At 48.0% G+C, this 19,022-nt stretch overlaps 9 protein-coding genes across 9 annotated transcripts; 6 read left to right on the top strand and 3 right to left on the bottom strand.

The window, feature by feature from the left end:
- Positions 1 to 256: 256 nt before the first annotated feature.
- On the bottom strand, positions 257 to 1,701 carry SPPG_07168 (uncharacterized protein). The gene is made up of 2 exons (XM_016755342.1): positions 1,296 to 1,701; positions 257 to 1,234 (listed from the first exon to the last, which is right to left on the bottom strand). Exons 1-2 carry the CDS (start codon positions 1,691 to 1,693, stop codon positions 637 to 639), a joined length of 996 nt encoding a protein of 331 aa, XP_016605746.1. The 5' UTR covers positions 1,694 to 1,701; the 3' UTR covers positions 257 to 636.
- A 1,095-nt stretch (positions 1,702 to 2,796) lies between these two features.
- Positions 2,797 to 3,273, top strand: SPPG_07167 (uncharacterized protein; the record flags this gene model as incomplete). Its single annotated transcript, XM_016755341.1, has 1 exon — positions 2,797 to 3,273. The coding sequence occupies one exon, from the start codon at positions 2,797 to 2,799 to the stop codon at positions 3,271 to 3,273; it is 477 nt and encodes a 158-aa protein (XP_016605745.1).
- A 1,020-nt stretch (positions 3,274 to 4,293) lies between these two features.
- Positions 4,294 to 4,790, top strand: SPPG_07166 (uncharacterized protein; the record flags this gene model as incomplete). Its single annotated transcript, XM_016755340.1, has 2 exons — positions 4,294 to 4,600; positions 4,657 to 4,790. The coding sequence occupies 2 exons, from the start codon at positions 4,294 to 4,296 to the stop codon at positions 4,788 to 4,790; spliced, it is 441 nt and encodes a 146-aa protein (XP_016605744.1).
- Positions 4,791 to 7,766: 2,976 nt separating this feature from the next.
- Positions 7,767 to 8,960, top strand: SPPG_07165 (uncharacterized protein). Its single transcript, XM_016755339.1, has 3 exons — positions 7,767 to 8,137; positions 8,215 to 8,423; positions 8,487 to 8,960. The coding sequence occupies exons 1-3, from the start codon at positions 7,864 to 7,866 to the stop codon at positions 8,892 to 8,894; spliced, it is 891 nt and encodes a 296-aa protein (XP_016605743.1). The 5' UTR covers positions 7,767 to 7,863; the 3' UTR covers positions 8,895 to 8,960.
- Positions 8,961 to 9,125: 165 nt separating this feature from the next.
- On the bottom strand, positions 9,126 to 10,973 carry SPPG_07164 (uncharacterized protein; the record flags this gene model as incomplete). Its single annotated transcript, XM_016755338.1, has 7 exons — positions 9,126 to 9,195; positions 9,258 to 9,325; positions 9,382 to 9,633; positions 9,718 to 10,104; positions 10,180 to 10,733; positions 10,794 to 10,865; positions 10,925 to 10,973. The coding sequence occupies 7 exons, from the start codon at positions 10,971 to 10,973 to the stop codon at positions 9,126 to 9,128; spliced, it is 1,452 nt and encodes a 483-aa protein (XP_016605742.1).
- Positions 10,974 to 11,838: 865 nt separating this feature from the next.
- On the top strand, positions 11,839 to 12,826 carry SPPG_07163 (uncharacterized protein; the record flags this gene model as incomplete). The annotated part of the gene is made up of 3 exons (XM_016755337.1): positions 11,839 to 12,112; positions 12,178 to 12,662; positions 12,728 to 12,826. 3 exons carry the CDS (start codon positions 11,839 to 11,841, stop codon positions 12,824 to 12,826), a joined length of 858 nt encoding a protein of 285 aa, XP_016605741.1.
- Positions 12,827 to 13,031: 205 nt separating this feature from the next.
- On the top strand, positions 13,032 to 13,445 carry SPPG_07162 (uncharacterized protein; the record flags this gene model as incomplete). The annotated part of the gene is made up of 1 exon (XM_016755336.1): positions 13,032 to 13,445. The coding sequence occupies one exon, from the start codon at positions 13,032 to 13,034 to the stop codon at positions 13,443 to 13,445; it is 414 nt and encodes a 137-aa protein (XP_016605740.1).
- Positions 13,446 to 13,587: 142 nt separating this feature from the next.
- SPPG_07161 (uncharacterized protein) lies at positions 13,588 to 15,803 on the bottom strand. Its single transcript, XM_016755335.1, has 10 exons — positions 15,518 to 15,803; positions 15,283 to 15,459; positions 15,073 to 15,228; positions 14,779 to 15,015; positions 14,594 to 14,711; positions 14,361 to 14,509; positions 14,268 to 14,306; positions 13,874 to 14,204; positions 13,771 to 13,817; positions 13,588 to 13,715 (listed from the first exon to the last, which is right to left on the bottom strand). Exons 1-10 carry the CDS (start codon positions 15,755 to 15,757, stop codon positions 13,698 to 13,700), a joined length of 1,512 nt encoding a protein of 503 aa, XP_016605739.1. The 5' UTR covers positions 15,758 to 15,803; the 3' UTR covers positions 13,588 to 13,697.
- Positions 15,804 to 15,966: 163 nt separating this feature from the next.
- On the top strand, positions 15,967 to 17,525 carry SPPG_07160 (small GTP-binding protein domain). The gene is made up of 3 exons (XM_016755334.1): positions 15,967 to 16,125; positions 16,182 to 16,456; positions 16,517 to 17,525. The coding sequence occupies exons 1-3, from the start codon at positions 15,997 to 15,999 to the stop codon at positions 17,217 to 17,219; spliced, it is 1,107 nt and encodes a 368-aa protein (XP_016605738.1). The 5' UTR covers positions 15,967 to 15,996; the 3' UTR covers positions 17,220 to 17,525.
- Positions 17,526 to 19,022: the final 1,497 nt, after the last annotated feature.

The raw sequence follows: 19,022 nt of genomic DNA, 5'->3' as shown, positions 1-19,022 counted from the left end.
ACTTTCATAAAGACCGGGTACGGTCATGGCCACTCCAGTGACGTCGACGTATTGCGCATAGAGCGAAGCTGTCCTTGCAAGAACAAGGTTTGGTGCCGTGCAATGCTGAGTGAAAAACCGACGGATGCGCTTGACGCAATGTCTCTCGCCCTTTCTCCTTTCTCTGCGCGTACCACTAAAGTGCGACAAAGAAATCGCGAAGCAAATTAAGTGGCTTAGTCCCGCGATCCCCTGCAGAGCAGCGCCAAAAGACTGTTTCTCCTTCCTGGGTCCCTGCCAACATTTAACAGCTGCCGATGACAGGTTAAATGGACAGCGACAACCAACATCAATCAAGATGGTATTCAAGAAAATTCACTTTTGTCAACATATATACTAGTCATAATATACAAGTCCCCTGAAATATGGCAGGACGTTTAAACTATTTTCCTTTGTCACCTTCGCGACAGACCATCTACACGGTTATTCAAGACCACGCCTATCCGTTTGGCACAACAATTTGATTGACTTTCTTGAGCCTGTGACCATCGTGACCTCGGTGGAGATTGTCTAGGATACTGTGCTGAGCATAGATTTTAATCTGACTCGATAGCGATCTGTCAAAGTACATCCAACGCATCGGGTTCCCATCGCCACCTATTCGTTCTCTTGTGATTTAACATCCTGATCAGAATCAGGCACCTGTTTAACGTTTTTGGTCTCGTCCTCTGAACAAAAACTTGCGTCTTGTTCGTCATTGCGTGGTAAAGGGGGCTGGCCCGGCAACCGTTTCAATGCAAACTTGTAGACCAGAAATCCCGCTAGTCCCGTTTCGCTCCATGCCTTTTCCACCTTGTATAGCCCGTCGTATCTGTACCCTTCTTCCGGAGCGTAAGGGCTAGGCAATTTGTATCCCCGCACAACCCGAACTGGCAGGCCGTTTTGCGCACTCTTCCATAGCGCAAGATTCCCTCTGTCGAGAACCTGGTCCTTCGACTGTGGAGCTGTGCGCAGGTTCTTTGGGTTTGTTTTAGTTCCCGACAGATCGCGACCGCCCTCACCAGTGTATGTAAAGGCTTCACCAAAATCAACGTCGTCTTCGTATCCTCCACTAAGTGCCACGGAATAACATCCGTCTGGGCCTCCGTGGATGCCTGAAACAGGAGGTCGATGCACTCCATCGTGGCTACAATCCATTCGCATTGCCCATCTCCTTCCTACTGGGACGCCTGGGATGTGTCCAAATGTGTTTTCACTGTGAAAACGAGAAGCTCAGACAAGATCCCATCGTATGGCATATTGGTGGCAAAACATACCGAGGGACTTTCTTGCTACTCGTTCTACTCAATCTGGTCCGGAGTTTCTCTTTCACTGGCACCGAAACCAAGCCATCGTCCTCCTCCTTCACTTCTTCGTACATGTTCTCGTCTTTCAAACTGGGCGTAGGTTTATCCCGCAACCGCCGAGACCGTCTGACTAGGGTTTGATCGCTATCATCCTCAATTACAGCCTCCTCCTTGACGACCTTTACTTTCTTCTTCTTTACCACAGGTGTGCTAGCGTCTTCACTATTGGCTTTGCGTTTGGCCTTGCTGAACGGTTGTGCAGCGGGCGGTCTTTCAATCCCTAAGCTTTGAAGAAGTGCCTGGTTGGCAGCAATCCTCTCCTGTCGCTTTCGCTCGTATTCTGTTGTGTTGTCGGCAAAGCCTAGCATGGTTGGAGCAGCTGTTATGCTGATAAAGCAAATGTGCGCTGAGGGCTGGATACGCCGCATCCAACCTCGACGCGGTCCGAGCTTTTCGGACAAAAAGCTTTCGACCCTCCGTTGCTCCGACGGACCGACGACATTTGAAATTTAGAGGTTCAAAAGGTCTCTCGTCTACATATCTAGCTCCATAGTTCGCAGTACACTGACCACCAATCAGCATCCCATTGCTCTCTTGACAGCAACCTAACCGACTCTACGAGGATATAGGTTTTGTGCTGTCAGTGGTGGTATTGAAACTCCTACGCTAATCTTCTCCATACACACTTTCTGCATATTCAGCAAGCTGTATAATACTTTCCTTTAGAAGGCTATAAAAGTAACACTTTAGTCGCCATGGACAGCATATGCAAATCGCCCCAAAATGTTAGTCAGCAGGAACCAGCAACCGTGGAGAACGTTGGTTGGCAAGCCCACATCCCTGCGGGCGTGCCCTCTTTGCCCTTTACAATATCAACAAATAGCGGACTTTACTAAATGTGTAAAAGTATTTCTTCTCTGAAATGGGATATCAATCTGCCTACTCAGCTCCTCCATACGACACAGAATGGCGCCCGGCCTTGGTCTATTGCGGGAGCTTATAGACCGATTATTGTTGTGTCTATCCATCAGAGTATATGACAGTCTCTCATGCTCCCCACGGGCAATTATATAAGAATATCTGGGTTGACGGGAATAGGTGACCGCCCGCGGGCGGTGCCTGAGGGAGGGGTGCAGGAGTGATGCTGAGTCCACGGTGTACAGTCGCGGGCTCCCCTCACATTTCTGGTAGTTGACCTTGTCAAATGGCCTTTTGCAGCTTTTCTTCGCACATACAAGCATACTGACAGTTTCATGCATACCGGCAATGCGTTCGCTATTGTGCATCGCTCTGATTGCCATCGCCGCGCCTTGGATCATTTCGGCGGAAACTGATCACCTTGTCTTGGTCGGCGCTGGAGGTCGACCAGTGTATATGCCAAGTATATTGGTGAGCCATATCATGGCCTTCCAAGGATGGGTCCTGTTGATCTGATGTGAACACGGTCTTCTAGAATATAAATCTTGGCGACATGGTCACTTTCCATGTTGAAGACGGACCACATAGCGTGACGCAAACCAGTGGTGACAACTGCGATATGTTAATCAACGGGATTGACTCTGGAAAGCTCAAGAGAGGCGGACGAATGGCTGTAAGATTCATCACTCCGGGTATCCGCTGGTTTGCATGCAACATGGACGACCACTGTGATCGCGATATGCGCTTCGCTATCAATGTCATTGATAATGGCACAGATTCGCAGTCTGGTACTCCTGTATCGCAGTCTGACACCCCCGTGAAACCTCTGGTGGAGACTACAGCATCTTCTAGGGTAAATACTCCGATACCTCGTGTCAACATCCAAGCGGCATTCATTGCGGGTGGAGCCGTTGTGGGAGGGGCAATAATAGGTGCAATCGGATTCAAGCTGGTCTTGATATTGCGCCGAAGAAGAGAGAAGAAAATAAAACTTGAGGAGCAAAGAGGCAGAAGAGAGCCGCCGGTGTAAAATCATCAATCATTGTTCAAAGTTTATGGAATGACCGAAATCACACTACATCATGTTAAGTGCTTGTCTAACATTGGCCCTACGCACTTGAGAACATCTTGCTGTGTTGAACCCATTCTTACCTCTTTTCGATTGGATGACGATGGAGACTCTTCGCCTCATCTCTTGCCATGATAACCAATTCTGATTTATCGCGAGAGCGACGGAATTTCACAAAATCCAGGTCCATTATGGGGCTAATGCGCAACAGGTCAATGATCATCAACTTTTGGCTGCCTTTGTTCGAAAAACCTGCAAAAAGGATGGAATCGTGGAGCGATAGAGATATGGTGATCCAGCTTTACTGGCCGATGCTTGAAAGCGCGACCCGCCCTCTAAACCAGCCCTTCCCCCAAGCTAGCAGGCCGAAACTATACACCAGCTGGTCTTTTTGCATCTAGGTATTGTTCATCTGGCATCTATAGATTATATTATATGTTTGAAATGAGCGGGCCCAACAGACTTGTAGTATCCGTCCAATGACGCAGAGTTTAAGAATATTATTGAACATGCTTGCTACGCCTTGCTCTCGACTGTCATACAATAGCTACGGGCGATATCTTATTTCTGCCATATTCTTAGGGATTCCCTCTGACTGCCTAGTGTTCTGCAAGGCATTCAAAAAGGCAACATCCTTGTAGAGCGTATCATGCGTTGGACCTTGGCCAATCGCGGGACTAAGCCACTCGGAACGTCACAGCTGTCAAGTTGCTTCTGCGGGGCTTCCAACGCCTTTTGCTGCCCAGTAGCACAGTCAACCTTGCGCCTCTTTCTATCTGCTGGCGTATAAAAGGAGCACTTTGTCTCTACCCCTTTTGTGATATTTGCCCACCAACTATCGAATCCCTCGTTCAAAATGTTATTCTGTTCGGCTCGCGGTCTTTGTTTGCCAAAACGCCTGTCACTCGCACCCATCTTTCGTATCCACCCCGGTCCACTCCAGATACGTACCGCTAAAAGCAAATGCGCACCACTTACCGCATGTATCCAAATTGGGATGAAAGTATCGAACGTCCCTATTTTGTCCGAGAAGATGGGCTGTTCCCTACCCCTGGAATGGTAGAGCTCGCCTTACCATATTTTAAAAAAGGGGACGACTTTGCTGACTATTTGCACGAACACGATGACGACGTCTCCAACGCTCTACGATCATGGTCAAAGGATCTCAAGAACGCTGCCGATAAACTGTGGTGCACTGCTGACATCTTGGATGAAGCGAAAAAAAACGGAACAGACGATATATTTTACGCCCAAGCTGGCACCCATCATGCTAGTATTAGCGGCCTCAGTAAGGAAACATACTTGCATTACTTAGACATGAGGGGACGCTATGTGTAACATCAGAAGAGTACTGGATGGAAACGCTAAGCGACCTTGAATGTCACGGTCCGGAGGAGAAAAAGAAGTACATCGAGGCACTGGGGGAGTACTTTAAGGATATGCAATTCTTGCTTGAAGAGCCTGCTAGAGATATTTAGCGCTCTACCGTCCGAGTATTACGCTGCTCTTGTCCTTTAAACAATACATGTTAAACTTCTGCGCCGCCGAAAACATCATTTCAAAAAGCGCCGCAATGACCACCCGTTGGCGGTTTTCCCTGCCTCAAGTTGGCGAATTTCTCTTTTCACAGAACAGCAAAGTCCTCTTGATATAGCCAGAGATTTATTGTCTTTCCGTATATGACGAATCGTCCGGCCACACAAGCAGAAGCGACGGCTCAAGTCACGAAGGAAGCTGTTCTCATTCGACTGCTCTACTCCATCACTATTCTAGTTCCCAGAGAGAGTCTTGGGCGGAGCGGTTCCTTTTGAGCATATGCGGATTTTGCTCAACGAATCGACGGAGGGAAGCCGCCCAATGAAGAAATTGAAATTAAACCGCCGGGAATACAATAGACCACCATCCATACTAGAGAATAGCTCACTCTGTTCCTATTCTTTCTTACTGAATCATTCCGTTTAGAAATATCCTCACTAGCTAACAGGCTTCCAACGCCTTTGCTGCCCAGCAACACAGTAAACCGTGTAGCCTCTTCCTGCTGCTACCTGAAGCCTTGTCAAGCATCTCTGGTATCTACACACTGGCAGTTCAGATATCCCTGACCACCCAAGTAAGTCTCCGACCCGATGCAAGTCACGGTTTGGTTTTTACCTCTACAGAAACCAATAACAGCGGCCATTCCATTACTATCTTTCTTCCAATAGATTCGAAGTTTTGCCAACTTCCCCTTTGACCTCCTCACACCCAATAACCTCGCCCAACTCGATGGAATCCTCGAGCCAAATCCGCTTCTCGAGTCCGTACTTCCAAGTGTGAGTCCCCAAGTAAGTCCCCGACCCGCAAGTCACGGTTTGGTTTTTGCCTCTACAGAATCTTACACACTCTACAGAATCGTACACGATGTTGCTTCCCTACTGCAATGGACAGGCATCTCGTTCCACTCGCAATTGAGTCTGATAACCAAGCGTCCAGGGCGGCCGCCGGGTCTGGCATCAAAGGGTTGGAGATATGGATTCGAACTTGTAGCAGCGGATCGACTGTACCTAGTAGCTTCTTACACTATTGGGGTTAGCTGTTTTATAGTACTATAAACAACTTTAACTAAGGTCATCAAGGCATAGCAGTACTGCAGGAGCAAAAAGGGTTTGCTAGGGTCTCTCTGGAACTTAAGAAAATTGCAAAAATGTATCCAGCTAATTAGTAAGGTACTAGGGTAACTGGTCTGCGAATCCCTTTTGTGGGTTTCGGTAGCGGCGTTGGGGGCGATAGGCAATTGGGGATTTGGTTAGTGTGAACCGAGCAGGATTTGGAGGCTTCCGTGCGGGTGATCAGTGCGATGAAATGCTCCGTTGGGCCTAGAGTTAGAGTTGAGAAGCTAGTTATGGGGTTGTATCGTCGCTCTGCCTCGCGATTTACTCTGTTAGACTTGTTCTTATATATACAGGATGTCTCGGCCAATCTCTACGCTAATGACTACATCGGCAACCGCAACTGATTTGTGGCAGCCGTCGAGGCCCAGTATGGACGTGCCTTCATCTGACTAGCGACACGCAGAATCTTACAGTCAGCTGGATGAACACCGGGGTCCACTACCTGAAGCCTTGTCAATGTTAGCTATGGAGGATATTCCTATAGGGAATGATTCAGTAAGAGAGGAACAGAGTGAACTGTAAGTATAGATGCTAGTCTATTGTGTGTAAGAAGTCACCATTGAATATACTACATAGGGGCGCAAAAGAAATCTACAGTACTGTAGTCCTTGTTATTATGGTTTTTAGGAGGTTTCCCCAGACTTCATCTTGCAATATACACATGAACACTTGACAGTGTTCCTCCAGACTTGCGTGCATCCATCCATCAGGATTGTTGGCCTTGTGTTAATCCTCAACGTTTGGGCAATATCGAATACACGTTGCACCCCAAAAGGCTCCCATCGCGCCCTCCCACATTCTTGGTGTGCGGTCATAAGCAACTTATCCGTTCGCAATGGTGAAAGCACCCTCACAGCTTTGTCTGGAAGCCAGTCTTTCAACGGGGATAATGCGCCCAACTTTCGTGACCAGGAGCCTATATACAAGCTTGTTTGTGAGCACTGTACCGATGCAACATTAACTCGAATGGCTGTACTTCACTCAAAGGCCAGGAATCGACTTTGACGACACGTATTCCCCGACCTTACCACTGCTACTCTCAACGCTTCAAGATACACTGTCTCAAATTGTACCACCGGATACTTTGTTGCAATTGATTTTGAAGAAAGAATAATACTTGGGAGTACAGGAAGTTCGTATTCTCCCTCATACCATCGAAACTACTGCAATCTAACATCTTGGTTCCTCTACTCAGGATCAATTGTGCAACATGCTAAAAATATAGCATGTTGGATGAGATGAGAGGAGATGCTGACATACAACTCGTATCAAAGTGTTTACCGCTCACGCATAGCAGCGGGTTTGAACTGGCGTATTGTGGTTGCCGTCATTCAACTATTCCAGTAGGCCATATCAGCAACCTGGTTAACGCACGCACTGCAAGGTTTCTGTCATGTTTGAACAAATAATACAACGGTTGTAGGCCCAATTGCCTGGTTACAGAACACTTTAGGGGATGGAAATGGAGACATATGCTTGTTCCAGGGAGGAAATGAAAATTGCGGCTGATTGCATGATGAGTTGTAAATCAAATAGTATCTTTCAATCGCAAGCTTCAATGTAACGTAAACAAAAGATATATTCCTGCCAGTCGCTGACCACCCATGGCCCTTCAATGATTGCATTATGCCCAGTTACCTCCACAATCAAATGGTGCAGAGGTCGCAAACAAAAACCGTCGTCGTCGTTTCATTCTGTGCGTCGACCGCGTCCATCGCGTACCGCCAAAGCCACGTGCACTCGTAATCCTTTCCGACCCTCCGACCTCCCCGCGTGAAAACCCCCCTCGTTTGCCCCCAAATCGCATCCTTAAAAACCATAATGTCCTGCGTCCGCATTGCACTCTCGTCTGGCCTGTAACTTTGGCATACGGGCAAACGCACGATTCGCCCAGCAAAAGATGGGCCAAACAGCGGCAATGGGGCCGCAACGCGCGGGATACATTGATCTACTCAAGCCCGAGATACCAACATCGATTCCCGCGTCGGACCCGCAGATGGTCGCTGACCATGTTCCCTCTTCCCGCCGCGGCTCCTTCAAAAGACGACATAGTCATTCCAAGTCGCGTGATGTCGCGCTGTGTTGTGGGCCTGTTGTACCGCTTTATGAGCGATTGTTCCAGCCGGCGACGGTGACGACCATGGAGGGGAAGTATACGGTGAGTACGTTCATAGGTTCGTATCGTATGTTTTACAGTGCGCCACTGCGAAAGCGTTGACTGAAATCACACTCTTTTGTTTTGATCTGCAAGCGGAATTCTATTGCACGCTCACATCGCCCTGCTTTGCACTTCCGCTCCTCATCTACACTTCTGTCCCATTCTCCTCTATTCCCCTCCTTCAACATGTGTGCATATTAGGATCTGTCATGGCAGGCGTCGTCTCGACGCTCTATCATTGCACATTATGGAAGATTTTTTCCTCAGCAGATGCAGCCGTTGCGACGTGGGCATTTTACCTGGTATGGTCATCTGAAAGATAAGGTGTATCTCATGAGTTTCACCAAAGTTTATACTCTCTTTAGAATGCAATCAGCCTAAACCGCCATGCACCGTCCTCCCACCCAGTCTGGCAACTGGAACTGACATGGCTTCTTACAACTCTTTGCATCATTGGTCTCTTTGTGTATCACTGGGAACGTACGCATCATATCTCCGTCACCCTCGTTGTAGCATGTATACCCTCCGCGGTCTTTGGATTCTATGCTCTGGAATCGTACGTGGGACTCGCAGCGGGGTTGGCCGGGATATTATGTTTCGTGATAGATAGAAAGGGATGGGCTTGTTTGCACTCTGTTTGGCATGTTTTGGGCGGGATAAGCTTGTTGTGGGGTATATGGGATGCCTGTCTGATCGCTGTTGCGAGGAGGCAGGGAGTTAGAATGGATGGAGTGAATGATATCGTGGTGGTAATGGATGAGAATACCCTATGATAGTGATGGGACTTTCACGGGAGGACTCTGAAGAGAAGTATTTAAAAATAGGACTTGTATACCCAAAAGTCCCTATATTTCCATGGTGCATATGCCCGTAACCGGGACACTTTTCTCTCCTAAACAGAACCGGTACGTTCGGCGAGCAAGCGACCCATGTATCCACCCCAACCGTCCCAAACATCGATTATACGCTGCCTCTTTCGTAAGATGTATATAGATATTCGCTCTCTAAAAGTCTGTCAAAGGAACACGTCGATTCTTCAATCGAAATCCCCAGACCATATAGTTGCTCATGAGTCTAAACAATATAGAGTCAATACTCATCAAAACGCAATGGACAACTAAACACTTTTCACTTACAGAGCCCCTCCAATTCCCACACAAATGACAAGCATTGAATAATTCCAATAGAGTGATCGGTCGTACTCCTGTCAACATGCTTAATACTAATACAATGGTACATGCACTCGACGCCATTCCTCACCTGATACGCAAGGGCAAGCATACCTCGCAACCCCCAACTTCCAGGAACTTGTATGAACACGCCCGCCGTAATAGCATGAAAGGAGAGGTCATCGGTGGCACGAGCGTAGATGTTGGAAGCTAGCCCGATACCGAGGGCAGAAGTGAACGCATTGATCTCGGGAGGAGCGTGCCAGATGCGTTTGCTGAGGTAGGAAATGCCGTATCCGAGGGCGCCGATGAGGGTCATAACGGGCCATTGTCGAAGAGGAGACTGTGAACCCGGTAGAAGACAAAAATTTAGTGTCGAACAAAAAGCGAAAAAGCGAGAGCCCCAGAGCAAAGCATACGCACACACCTTGAGGTAAATATTGTAGGAAGCAATATAAAGCGGCACACATAAAATCAACCATAAATGACTGACTGCAATCGTCTGTTCCGCCGTACATGCATTTTCCACTCCTGGCGGTCGTCGCAGGAACCCATTCCCAACCGCCACATTATAGAATAAGGGCGCAAGTGTCAAACCGTATGCCATAGCCGCCAAGTACACTACCGTATAGCACAAACGCACTGCACCCGATATGACGTTCTTGGTCAGGATTTCGACCACGGAGGCTGTGACAGTGTACCCTGGAAGTAAGGTCACGACTGAGGAGAGTAGCAGGGAAGGGTAGCATCGTGTTGATGAAATGGAGGCTGCGATGACGCTGATGAGGGCACAGCATATGATTTCGTATGTCCACTATGGAGGATTTCACCGGTGAGTAGGTGCAAGAAAGATTCACAAAGATTACCAACAGCAGATATTAACACGTACCCACAGCGATGGAAATCGATTCGCAATCAACCTCATCCCACCTGGTATAGACGCCAACAACCCACTCGCAAGCGCATCCCACCCGTTCCCATTGAAAAACATGATGGCACTCGTTGCAGCCGACACAGGGTACCCAGCGACGATCCACAACTCACTCCACGCATCCCTCATGTTTCGAATATCTTGTAGTTTCTTTTTGGCTCCAGCAGGATTCGTTCTTCCTCGAATAAGATCCTTGCATAGGGCATGGAGAACTTGGAGCTTGTCAAAATCCCATCCACCCCGTGTCTTCACAATGTGCTGCTCTCTCTTTCCGGGTGGTAGCGGACCCAGGAAATGGAGGAGGGTGTACGTTGGGAGGTAGTACACTTTAACAGGTATGTGAAGGCTTTCTCCAAGGGCGTCGACGAGGGCTTCCATGCGATGGGTGGGCGTGCCGTACGCCAACAGTGCATCGTTCAAGTCGATGAGAAGTTGAATGGTGTCGATGGGCGGAGGCGTGCAAGCGGGCTTGGTAGATTCTGCTACGAGTTCTTGAATCGGATCTTGTGCCTCTGGAGTGCTGTAATAAGCAAGTGCAACAAAAAGTTAACGTGTTCTAACACGTCGCTCACCTCCAACAAGAACAAAAGATGACCGGCGCACGGGGCTACCTCCCAACCGCATCTCATCACTCATCCGAGTCGCTGTTCAACAGTTTGAGTTCTCAGCAAAACACACAGAGGCCGACAGGATGGGTACTCACCTGCACTCCTAGCAACAGCCATTGGAATGTCCTCGCAAATGACGACCATTGAGGATTCTGACAACGCCGTTTTCTCTAGGTTTGTATGAGGTACCTGCGACAGGCGAAGAGGAGCCTATCGATGAGGTTTCTTCCAAGTGTCCAAAGCTGCATCAAAGCACACCACGAAACCAAAACACAACAGAACATCACGCCATGTCCAAAAATCCACCCCAATATTCCCCAATTTCCGTCCCGCCAATCTCCCCCAAAAAGAAAAATACAAAAAAAAAACAGAAGAAAAAAACTTGTAACCCGTGAGGTACTCGTCAAAAACCTTAACTTTGAAATCACGTCATTTAGGCGCGGCTTCACGTGCAAGGGGCCCTCACAGGTTATCATCCCCCTTCCTTACTGCCAAGAGTTGGTCCGATGCCTTTCGAGAGATTCCACGCGGGGATGCATAGAGTTTTCATTTAGATTGATACTTTATAGTCCAATGAGTACATGACTTTTTGCAGTGGTAGAGTGGTAATGGGTATGGTGAATCAGAAGGATGGTGGTGATCCAAACCTACCTGGTGGGCACTGCATATCCGTCCCAATGCAAGAAACTCTGGGCATCGCATGCTTTGGACTTGCAAATGCGTACAGTACCGTGTGGTGCACGAGGGTGGCATAAAAACCTCAAAGCGACCATCGCCACGTGGTGCCCCTTCAGCCCAGCAGTACGCAAACCCAAAAAGCTTCATGACGTCTAAATTGACCCCCAATAAAAAAAAGGCGACATTTCGCGCTTGGATCCCCGTTGGGCAATGTTGTAAAGATGGCGGCCTTCCATTTTAGTGTGTGAGAGAGATCTTGGGAATAGGGTCGCGCTGCATATAAATCCTCATGCGTGAATGGACTGCTCCTTCCGAAATCCAGTGCTCAAACATGGTCCTCCTCAAACAGCAGCCGTCAAGAGATTTGGTTCCTACTATTCTCAAACTTCACGCGTCCCTCTCAGAGGCTCGCAGCTTGGACCCTAGTCCAGCCATCAATGCTCTCTTTTCATCCCTGGTTGAATTGTGCGAGAGAAACTGGCCGAGGAGCGTTGTGGAAGATGTTCTCGGGAATGAGAGTGTTCAAGAGGTTGTAGGCAGTTTAAGAAGGTTGTGCTCTGAGGGCGAGTTTAGGTTGGAGATGGAATGGGTTGTAAGGATTTTAGGTACCTTTTTATCCTCCTGCTTTTTTCCAATGCTGGTCCGCTTTACTGACCTGAGCGTCTGATAGAGGGACACGGCGCTATCAATGACTTCCCTTACTATAACAATTACATTGACCTCACACGCCTCGAGCTCAACGCTCTCCTCTCCCTCACACCTCCCACTGCGCCCCCAACGCAATACATCTTCATCGGCTCCGGTCCCCTCCCTCTGACGTCCATCTGCCTCGCGCAGGAACTATCTGAACGGTTCCCCGAGCGTACACAAAGGATCCACAACATGGACCTCTCGGACCGCGCCATCCAAACCTCATCCAAACTCGTAGGATCAAAACTCGACAACGAGCATATCTCGCAGATGATGAGTTTTGAGGTGTGTGATGTGTCCAACGGAGTCCAATTGAATGAATTTGATGTGGTGTACCTTGCGGCACTTGTGGGGTTGGATTCGGGCGAGAAGCGAAAGGTTTTAGAACATGTCCGTAAAGGAATGCGCCAGGGAGCTTTATTGGTGGTGAGGAGCGCGCATTCGCTGAGGGGACTATTATACCCAGTGAGTAATTCTAGAGCTGCTTGTAAAAACCACCTCTTGAAGAGAACTGAACACTTTCTTGTTAGCCTGTGGAGATTGACTCGCTGGAAGGGTTTGACCCCCTGCTGGTCGTTCATCCCCATAATCACGTCATCAATTCGGTGCTGATTGCTCGGAGGGTTTAAAGCACACTTGACTTGCGAAGATAAACGGTCGCATCCCCCATCGAGTGATGATGGTCATGAGACTCTTTTACATATGTAATAAAAATCTCATAAAAAGAATGACGTTGTCAATATTGTTTGAAAGGATATAAAAGCTATATGTTTGGTAACGTTTTTGGCCAAAGCACCCCAAAGCTACTACTAATCACAAAAACGACCCAAAAAAATGTCAGCTTCCACCGATCCCTCATTCTCACCTCCCAATCCCATATCCCCTCTGCCAATTGGTAGCGGGGACCTGTTTCCCCCATCCGGCCCAAGAGACGGCATGATAGTCGATCCAAGTCATCCTCTTTTCACATCAACGCACGTCCAACCAACCCACCCGCACATAGACCCCATTGCTCCGCCCGGCGTAGCCCCGGAACCCGATGTCGATACCGAGGATCTGCCTGTTAGATTGACTGAGGATGTCCCTGATTGGCCGCGGCCGCCAGAGAGGGCTGAAAAGGAGATGAAAGAGGTATACCCTGGGGCAGAAGCGGACGTTAGGCGGCCGGAGGAGGTGGGTAAGGAGGGGGAGGTCCAGCCTGTGAAGAAAGGAGAAGGAGTAAGGGATTGGCCTGGAGTCATTGTGTGAATAGTTTAAATGGCATCTTCCGTGAGCTGCATGGATCGGAATGGTAGTCACATCATTACAACCATTCGGCATTTATCCTCCAAACTGACTGCTGACCCACATTGGCCCACATCATGATCCTCTGCCTTTTTCCTTTAGAGAATGGCCATGTGAAAAGAACTATATTACTGTTTTCCGATGCCTTGATACGATATACTTGACAGTCAAACTATACTCTTACAAACTCCGCATAAAGCCCTCTATTCTGTGACATCACGAGAGATACGTTCGCTAAAGACCGGTTAACCAACCTGCATAGAAACGCAACGAATACCAATGAGCGTACCTTATACCAATGACTGTAGTAAACCAGAACACATGTCGGTTGTCCCACTACAACTCTCATTAGTACATTCATCACCAGCAATGAATAAAAAAGATGAACAAACCTATGGTAAAAGATATCCAAAACATATAATTCCCGATGGTATCAAACAGCTTTTCGTTCCGCCTACGTAGGGGTTCAAACGCCCTCGTTTGGAGTATCAAAGGCAGCTGAATCATCATCCCCCAAAACGCCCATCCATTCACACAACGCGTTGGAACACCAATCAACAACTCATGCAAAATAGCGGAAAAGGTAAAAACGGCGATACTGGCCACCATGGGGGGAACCTTGTGTTTGATAATGAGAGGCATGTATATATGCCGTTTACCCCAGTTGTGGACTGGGGTGTTCCAGAGTCGCCAGTATTCGGCAATGTCTCGTGCGTTCCACCACTATGACGGTGTGCTTAGGTGAGTGAACAATGGATATTTTGAGGAGAGAAACCGCGTACGTACCGTAAGGTAGAATCGTCGATCACCAAACCGCATAACTTCCTACAGAGCCAATAAATAAAGGATTCACAGCAACGCGCCAAAAGAGCAACCTACCGCAAGCATATTCAAAGCACAGTGGAAAAAGCAATAAAACATCAATAACCAGATTACGACGCTGATGACTGACAGTTTGAGAACGCGCTCGACGAGATGAACGAAATCTAGTTTGTCAAGGGCTTGTAGGGAGTTGCGAAGTGTGGGAGCTGCGCATTTAATATGGGTGAGCTGTGTACATCCCCGAAACCCCTGCTGTCAAGACCTTGCAACAGTAGCTCAAGTGTTTGTACCTGCATATTGAACTCCAAGCAGATATATTGCGGCCATCCCGATTGAGAACTCCATCAAGCGTTTAAAAAAGAAAATACTGCGGAACCGAGGTGTGCGCGGGTATACGGGTTGATAGCACTATGCGCCATAAGTTAAACATCAGGCTTGTCAACCTAAACCACAAAGCTGTACATCAGCCACTTACCAAAGTTGGACAAAACACAAAGTACAGCAAATTTCCTAGCGTAATGTTCAACGGATAGGTCATATTGATGTCGAATTCCGCCGTGTTGAGCCTGGCATCCTTGGATGTGAGATCCTCGCATCGATGTGGTACAATTTTCCAGGCTGCTTCACGGCGCATATCGCCACAAACAAGGCCATAAGATATGAGTTTTAGCATAAGAATGGCCGCGGAGAAGAGACTGAGAGCTGATATTGCCTAAGTCCAAATGTTATGAAAGATGCAGGAAAATGAATAATAAGAAGAAGCACGCACCGGATTCCATATTGTATACGCGATCAACGTAGGAATCGTAATGGTGAGTCCAATATTGATAAAATAAATCAACCGGACCATTTTGCGTGTAGGGCGGTCCGTCCGGATATCCCTCGTCGCCCATTTCTCCGTCGCATATGCGGCCAAAACGTTCATCTAACATACATGTCAGAATCATAATGTTGGAAGCAAGCAGTAGAAAGAGCTTACCCCCTGAAAAGCCCAGCTAACGCAAGCCCATTGGACGTCCGAGAGTCGGAGGTTGGAGAATGGATGCGAGAGGAGGAACCCGTATTTCATGTAATTTTCAATAATGAGACGGATGTTGGAGACGGCAAGAAGAAGGAGTGCTAAGTTGAGGAATCCTCTATAGTCTTGTTCAGGACTCTACAGAACCCTGTCAGCACCTAACCAGAGATAATGCTAATATCACACAAGGACTCACCTCCTTGGAAAGAGGAGACGCCCGAATCGCTGTATGGACAACATATGTATGGGAATATGTTGACAGCTTTGCCTGTCTCTTTGGAGAGCCTTGACCGTGTGGGGAAGCTTCCCTCTTCTCCTCCTTGGCTTGCCCACCAACAGTTCGTCGACGCGGCGAGTTATGTGTTTTCATCTCCTCTACGCACGCCTCGACGGCGGGGTTTTCCGGAGTAGTCTCTAATAGCACTGTAGCCATCATTGTGAAAGCCGTGTTAGTTTGGATAAGCTTGCTGCTGCTGCAAGATGGCGGACAAGGCGGGGACGAAGAGGGTCAAAAGGAGGGGATCGACGGATGACGTGGAGATAAGCCACGGCCAGGGACGCGTCTTACTGCGCAGTCACGTGACAGTCGCGAACGGACAAGACTTTCGTCCGACTTTTTTGAGCTTTTCCGTCCAGGCATTTCCATCTGACGTTACTTTGAGGTTTTTTTATTTTATGGAAACCCTCCGGACTCTCTTTGGCAAATGGCTGCCTGCACGCGCCGACCGAACACTGCTTATTCTGGGACTTGACGCTTGTGGAAAGACAACTATTCTGTATCGCTTGGTGTTGGACCCTACCGAGGTGGTGCTAGCCGCGCAGAGTGCACAAGGGGAATCGTTGCTGACAATGCTGTGCAGATTATCACAACCATCCCCACAATTGGTTTCAATGTCGAAAAGACGAGCATAAAGACACGGGCGGGTACGGTCAGCGTCTCGTTATGGGATGTGGGCGGATGCGACAAGATTCGACCCCTCTGGCGACACTACTTTTCGGGCCTGTCGGGTTTGATGTACATTGTCGACTCGAATGATCGCGAACGGTTTCCGGAAGCCGTAGAAGAATTTAGGGCCATGCTAACAGAGATTGCGGCTCTGTCGGACGTTGGTGATCAGCGCATCCCTGTCATTGTGTGCGTGCCGCAAAATGCTACTTGCCTCTCTAAAACAATTGATTGACATTAGTTAAATAGCATTGCAAACAAGCAGGATTTGCCGAATGCCATGGGCACTTTGGAGATTCGAGAGAAATTTGCTCCGACAGTAGGCAACAGGGCCTTTGCAGTATACCCTTCCCGGGCCCTTGAACCCCACCTGAGCCAAACAGGGCTACCGGAAGCCTTCGAATGGCTCACAGAGCAGATCGTCACCCCACAGGCACCAAGTGTCTCACAACCACCCAATCCCTCTTCTACTACTTCCCTCTCAACCAAACTCGAAGAATGGCTCCTACGGCAAGATGATCCCGACGACGTCTTTCTCAGCCAACTCGACGCGTGCACCCTCGATACCTGGGACCATTACACACATCTCCGCATTGCCTATCTCTATCTCACCCGCGAAGGACGACAAAAAGGCAAGAATCTAATTTTTGACAAGATTGAACACTTTATCAAACACAGTCCGAGAACGAACGGAAAGACATTTCATTTGACATTGACTTATTTTTGGATTCAACTTGTGAATTATGGGATACGGAGCATGAAGCCACCTCCGGAAGAGTTTAAGCAGTTTTTGGTCATGAACCCGCATTTAGCAGATGGGAATTTACCACTCGAGTATTATAGCAAGGAGACGCTGTTTATGGATCCCAAGGCAAGGACGGAAATGGTGTTACCTGATAAGAAACCGTTGCCCAGTGTCATTCCTAGAGAGACCGCCAAGAGACGAAGATGAGAGCTTATAAACAAGCAAGACTTTGCTGAACGATGGCATGGGGCATTTGGAGATTGCAGAAATCTGTTCAATTTTGGATCATCTTGGCAGCCTTGACCTCTCCTGCGCGACTCAAGAGTTTGACTACAGTGATCTCTAAGTCAGAAACTACTGGTGCCAGGATCGATCTTCGGCTCCTCGACTGACGTTTGCGGGATGGATATATGTAAGTCAGCGGTAGAATAGAATGGGTCTCAGTGGTAGATGCGTGGTTCCCTATATTAGACTTTATACATTGATTCATCCCCACATCGGGGACTCTCTTTCTGCGTGTCTCCTGCTTTCCCTCTTTTTTTTTTCTCTCCGCTGCGTGATCTCAACAGAAAGCTATTCATAAACCCGTCTTCGGGGCGGAGGTTGAAGCCGCTGTCTTAGATCCGCCTGCGGTCGTCTCTGAGCCGCGTTTCTAGTGCGACACATCTGCGACGCTGCTTATGCAGCCCAAGATGCCAATGCGAGAAGATCCACCTCGGCTTACTTGCTTTGGTTGCGATTTGCCTATTCCATGAAAAAGTCATTGCCTACAGACCATCGCAGTGTCAAGTGGGAGGCAGAGTATCAAGCCCACCGTAGCTACCCAAGAACTTCTTTGAATGATCCATTTCCTACGAGATCTTCACTGAAGCTTGACAAACCTTTTACCATTAAATGTAACGACAAGATAGGCGTTGACCTCTTGACGATCAATCAAGTCTCTGCCTGCATAAAAAGCGTTGAAATACACCACTATTTTTTTAGTGAAGCCATTGGCGAAATAGGAATTACGGTGGATATGTAAACACCCAAGAAACATGGCAATGCCCTCTCTGAACCTGACCGATTTTCCTTTGTACACATCACCACATCAGCGCGCTTCGACTTTAGCTTCCTACCTGCAATTTGTCGCCTTTTCCTCTTTTCGACATGGCAGTTCCACGGGCCACTGAACCCTTGAGCAATGCTTCGTTCCGTTTCATTGCCATACACGGGAGAAAAAATGGAAGGCCCGCTCCCTAGGCTGGTTGACACCATTATCGAGTAGCCACAGCCATGATGAGCTAATTCGTCTCTCTCAAGTGTTGACACAGACCAGCGGCACCACGTATCCGTGTACGAAGTCTCAGCGAGTGCAGGAACCTCAGCCGATACGATACCTCAGTGAGAGATTCCTTGGTCATATGTTAGAGGAAAGGTATGTCACGGATTTGCATGTTCTTGGTTGTGTATTAATTGTTGCAGGAAACGACCAATGTTCCTGTCTTTGTAACGATCATCAGTCATTTTTATTACCGAACTTTCGCGGACGAGAAAAACAACACCATCCAAGTCTTCAGTATTGATCGCCAGTCGATTTCAATTATTGGTGGCAAGGCACAAAGATGCCACCAATGCCTTCAACACTAGGAAGATGTCTGTTCATCAGGGAGAAGAATGATATGGAGATGTGGGTCGATGAGGTCAGGACATATGTAAATGGTTCTTATATCTATAGATGGTTTATATAGAAAAAATATGGGAAATTGTCGGCAACTTTGGATGTAATGGATTTTATGAAAAAGAGACTGTCTTGGGTGAAGAGTACATTATTCCAGTTGGCAGCTGCTGTCAGAATTGACATTTGCTATCGCCCCGCAACCTGTCACTCTTCGTTTCTTGTATTTTGTCCTCTAGACCAGCGAGATCAACACTTATCAAACACAGCCCGAGAACGAGCGGAAGAACGTTTTCTATTTGACTTTTTCTATTTTGGACTCAACTTTACGGAGTATGAAGCCCACCTCTGGT

Source organism: Spizellomyces punctatus (genome assembly GCF_000182565.1).
Source record: "Spizellomyces punctatus DAOM BR117 chromosome Unknown supercont1.14, whole genome shotgun sequence".
NCBI classification, from domain to species: Eukaryota; Fungi; Chytridiomycota; class Chytridiomycetes; order Spizellomycetales; family Spizellomycetaceae; genus Spizellomyces; species Spizellomyces punctatus.
This window is presented reverse-complemented; position numbering and strand designations above follow the sequence as displayed.